The sequence below is a fragment of the Salvelinus fontinalis genome, chromosome 17, assembly GCF_029448725.1.
Source record: "Salvelinus fontinalis isolate EN_2023a chromosome 17, ASM2944872v1, whole genome shotgun sequence".
In the NCBI taxonomy this organism is placed as follows: Eukaryota; Metazoa; Chordata; class Actinopteri; order Salmoniformes; family Salmonidae; genus Salvelinus; species Salvelinus fontinalis.
The window spans coordinates 5,846,024-5,851,017 of record NC_074681.1 but is presented as its reverse complement, the minus strand read 5'-3'; the positions used below and the strand labels follow the sequence as shown (position 1 = coordinate 5,851,017).

Genomic DNA, 4,994 nt, shown 5'->3' with positions numbered 1-4,994 from the left:
GGTTATAATCATGTATAATGTAGTAACTCTAGGTGTAAAATAGTAAATAATGGCTACTTCTCAGAAAGATTTAAACTGTCAAGAGGAGTAAACAAGGTTGTCTACTATCGGCATATCTTTTTATTATGGCCATTGAAAGTTAGCTATAAAAATCTGTTCCAACAATAATATCAAGGGGCTAGAAATCCATGGCTTAAAAACAAAGGTGTCATTGTACGCTGATGATTCATGTTTTCTTTTAAATCCACAATGTGAATCCCTCCACAGCCTCATAGAGGATCTATATCATTTTTCTAACCTCTCTGGATTAAAACTAAATGATGATCAGTGTACTATATAATGATGATCAGTGTACTATATAATGATGATCAGTGTACTATATAATGATGATCAGTGTACTATATAATGATGTTCAGTGTACTATATAATGATCAGTGTACTATATAATGATGATCAGTGTACTATATAATGATGATCAGTGTACTATATAATGATGATCAGTGTACTATATAATGATGATCAGTGTACTATATAATGATGATCAGTGTACTATATAATGATGATCAGTGTACTATATAATGATGATCAGTGTACTATATAATGATGATCAGTGTACTATATAATGATGATCAGTTTACTATATTATGTATTGGATCACTAAACAATGCAACGTTTACATTACCGTGAGGTTTACCAATACAATGGTCTGATGGTGATGTGGATATACTCTGTATACATATCCATTAATGACATACAAGATCTCACTCCAATACATTTTTATAGAAAGTTAGCAAAAATAGATAAGATCTTTCCTTTCTATTTTTAGATAAATCACCTTGATGAACTCTTTTTTTTAAACTTTCTTTTTAAATTTAACCTTTTTTTAAACTAGGCATTTCAGTGAAGAACAAATTGTTACTTACAATGACGGCATACCCTGGCGACGCTCGGCCAATTGTGTGCCGCCCTATGGGACTACTAATCACGGCTGGATGTGATACAGCCTGGATTTGAACCAGGGACTGTAGTGACACCTCTTGCGTGGAGATGCAGTGCCTTAGACCGCTGCGCCACTCAGTAGCCATATCACAGTTGACATATTTCCTTATGGTCTTGCCTAGACCTAGAGAAACATTTAAGAAAAATATTTAAAAAATGTATATGAGAAAAACATATTCAATTTTATTTGGAACTGAAAACCCTTATTTTTCTATATATATATAAAAAAGGTATCATATTTGTAAATTATATCATAAATAGGACTGGTGGAGTTATGTCACACATGCAGCTAACACAGACATATGGAAATGTCTGCTCTACCCAAAATTACAACCAACTATTTGCAGCGTCACAGCAAAAATGGGAGAGGAAAGTGGAATGGGAAAAAGTAAAGAACTTGTCTGTCGGCCCATTAAATTGATTAAAGAAGATTGTGATAAATAAAAAACTATACCAGTTTCATTTAAGGACCAAAAAATTGACAGCCTTGGCATATAGATTGCAAAATAGTTGTGAGGACATTTTCAGTGTACCGATTCTATGGCACATGGTTTAAGAACTGATACGTAAAACGACGGCAGATTCAAAACTTAGAATTTTTCTATTTAAATTATCATATAGAATTCTTACAACCAATAGAGTGCTATTTATATGGGGGATACAACCATCCCAGCTCTACAGATTTTGCTGCGAAGAGACAGAATCATTAGATAATTTGTTTTGGTTTTGTCCATATGTAGCTTGTTTTTGGTCACAGGTCCAGGAATGGCTGAAGAATTGCAATATTTATCTGGAGCTAACCCTGCAGATAGCAATACTGGGTGATTTGAAAAGTCATAGTCAATCGATCAATAATATACTAATACTTTTAGCAAAAAAAATAAGAATTATATTTACAATCTGTAGAAGCTATGAGAATAGAAAGGTTCAGTACTTAATGTGAAGCATCACAGCACAGTTGAAAAATATATGGCAAATAGAAATCCAATATGGATGATGTTAAGAGATAGATGGGAGGGGTTGAATGGAGCTGAAGGGTGGGACTAATAACAACTAATAACAACAAGATAACTAATGTAAAACATACTGTGTCCGTGAAACGTATATAGGTTCAGAACTTTAGTGAAAGAGCACAGTTTGAAAGATACGGCAAATAGAACCGGAGGGACATCAGAAAATATAGGGTCAGAGGTTGAGGGTCAGAGGTCGAGGGTCAGAGGTCGAGGGTCAGAGGTTGGAGGGTAGAGGAAGGACAGGAGTAAAAACAAGCTAAATAAAATGATTTGTAATAATAGACTGTGTCCATTAAATGTATAAAGTATGTATAAGCTGGAAATACGGGGCTATGCATTGTTGTTCACTGGTTTGATCCAAGTGGTGGAGGGGTGGAAGTGTTGGAGGGTAATCAAGGAAATGTATTTAAAAATATATATGTACAGTATGTATGTATGTATGTATGTATTTATGTATGTATGTGTATATGTATGTATTTATATGTGTGTGTATATGTATGTATATATGTGTATATGTATGTATTTATATGTGTATGTATATATATATATATATATATATATATATATAGTACCAGTCTAATATTGGACACCTACTCATTCAAGGGTTTTTCTTTCTTTGTACTATTTTCTACATTGTAGAATAATAGTGAAGACATCACAACTAAGAAATAACACATATGGAATCATGTAGTAACCAAAAAAGTGTTAAAAAAATCAAAATATATTTTATATTTGAGATTCTTCAAATAGCTACCCTTTGCCTTGATGACAGCTTTGCAAACTCTTGACCACTGTGACTGATAGACAACTGAGGAAAACACTGACGAGGTACAGACTCAGTGAGCACAGTCTGGCTATAGAGACCGGTCATCACAGACAAACCTGGCTGCCCAGAGAGGACAGTCTGGCTTTAGAGACCGGTCGTCACAGACAAACCTGGCTGCCCAGAGAGGACAGTCTGGCTATAGAGACCGGTCGTCACAGACAAACCTGGCTGCCCAGAGAGGACAGTCTGGCTGTAGAGACCGGTCGTCACAGACACACCTGGCTTCCCAGAGAGGACAGTCTGGCTATAGAGACCGGTAGTCACAGACAAACCTGGCTGCCCAGAGAGGACAGGCTGTTCTCACTCTGGTCCAGGATGAGAGATGCCTTATGGCTGTTGGTGCCACCATTTTTTGTTATATGCATACTTTGACAATGTAAGTAATTTAACTTGCCATGTCAATTAAGTCTACTGAATTAGAAAGAGAGAGAGAGAGAGAGAGAGAGAGAGAGAGAGAGAGAGAGAGAGAGAGAGAGAGAGAGAGAGAGAGAGAGAGAGAGAGAGAGAGAGAGAGAGAGAGAGAGAGAGAGAGAGAGAGAGAGAGAGATTCGTCGGGAGGGAGGGAGGAAGTAGCATTACATTTGAGGAGAAGAGGGGTGAGGGGGAGGGAGGAAGGACTGAGAACAGTGGTACATGGTATTCCTAAAGCCAGAATCTCGTTGGGAGTAGAGTGATTTACAATGTGCGACATCATCCATTCATGGGATGCATCCCAAGTGGCATTCTATTACCTACGTAGTGTCCTACATCTGACCATTGCCCATAGGGTGCCACTTGGGACACAGACATTCCATGTCCTCAGAAACCTGATCTGAGAACTGAACTGATCAATATATTGACCTAAGTTACATTTTTTAAATCTGTTTTGAATCATCCAGTTCTTTCCGTACGGCGATGCGTCTAAGTTCGCCCAGCACGCCTTCCGGACCTTCGATAAGAACGGTGACGGGACCATCGACTTCCGGGAGTTTATCTGTGCTCTGTCAATCACCTCGAGGTACGTTTCATAACACAGGTGATGTCAAGGTGTGACGGTGCACACACACACACACACACACACACACACACACACACACACACACACACACACACACACACACACACACACACACACACACACACACACACACACACACACACACACACACACACACACACACACACACACACACACACACACACACACACACACACATCCCTGCATGTTTATGTTTGACAGTTCTCTTCATCACCTCTAGGGGGAGCTTTGAGCAGAAACTCAACTGGGCCTTTAACATGTATGACTTAGACGGAGACGGCAAGATCACACGCATGGAGATGCTAGAGATTATAGAGGTCTGTGTGTTTATGTGTGTGTGTTTGCGTGTGCTTGTCTGCACGTGTGTGCTTGTGTGTGTGCATCCATGCGTGGTAATTGTGTGTATCTGTCCGATAAATCACTGTGTTTGTCTCCAGCGAATGCCCCCAATCCAGTCTTTACTGACCACCTCCTCTATCTCTCTCTGTTTCCTAGGCGATCTACAAGATGGTTGGCACTGTGATAATGATGCGTATGAACGAGGACGGGCTGACTCCCCAGCAGCGTGTGGATAAGATCTTCTCCAAGATGGATAAAGATCACAACGATGAGATCACACTGGAGGAGTTCAAAGAGGCAGCCAAGAGCGATCCCTCCATCGTCCTACTGCTGCAGTGTGACATGCAGAAATAGAGGAGGCCGGGATAGAAGAGCGGAGGGAGGGAGGGATATTGGGAAGAGCGGAGGGAGGGAGGGAGGGATATTGGGAAGAGTGGATGGAGGGAGGAAGGGAGGAGGGAGGGAGAGATGGAGATGGCATGTTTGACCTCTCATTGTACTACTGTTGCCAAGTGATATAGAGAAGGATGGAGGGAGGGAGGGTGGAGGGAGGGATATAGAGAGGAGTGGAGGGAGGGAGGAGGGAGAGAGAAAGGGAGAGGGAGATGGCATGTTTGACCTCTCATTGTACTACTGTTGCCAAGTGATATAGAGAAGGATGGAGGGAGGGAGGGTGGAGGGAGGGATATAGAGAGGAGTGGAGGGAGGGAGGAGGGAGAGAGAAAGGGAGAGGGAGATGGCATGTTTGACCTCTCATTGTACTACTGTTGCCAAGTGATATAGAGAAGGATGGAGGGAG

General features: G+C 40.5%; 1 protein-coding gene across 1 annotated transcript; it reads left to right on the top strand.

Moving 5' to 3' along the window:
- Nucleotides 1-3,616: 3,616 nt before the first annotated feature.
- Nucleotides 3,617-4,579, top strand: LOC129813633 (hippocalcin-like protein 4). The gene is made up of 3 exons (XM_055865999.1): nucleotides 3,617-3,835; nucleotides 4,077-4,173; nucleotides 4,352-4,579. The coding sequence occupies exons 2-3, from the start codon at nucleotides 4,114-4,116 to the stop codon at nucleotides 4,547-4,549; spliced, it is 258 nt and encodes an 85-aa protein (XP_055721974.1). The 5' UTR covers nucleotides 3,617-3,835; nucleotides 4,077-4,113; the 3' UTR covers nucleotides 4,550-4,579.
- The last annotated feature ends 415 nt before the right edge of the window (nucleotides 4,580-4,994 follow it).

What these genes read in the sequence shown, in the direction of transcription:
- LOC129813633 (XM_055865999.1), top strand. Translation starts at nt 4,114, where the DNA reads ATGTATGACTTAGACGGAGACGGCAAGATCACACGCATGGAGATGCTA. An exon ending in AGATGCTAGAGATTATAGAG is followed by an intron (nt 4,174 to 4,351) that starts GTCTGTGTGTTT and finishes TCTGTTTCCTAG; the next exon opens with GCGATCTACAAGATGGTTGG.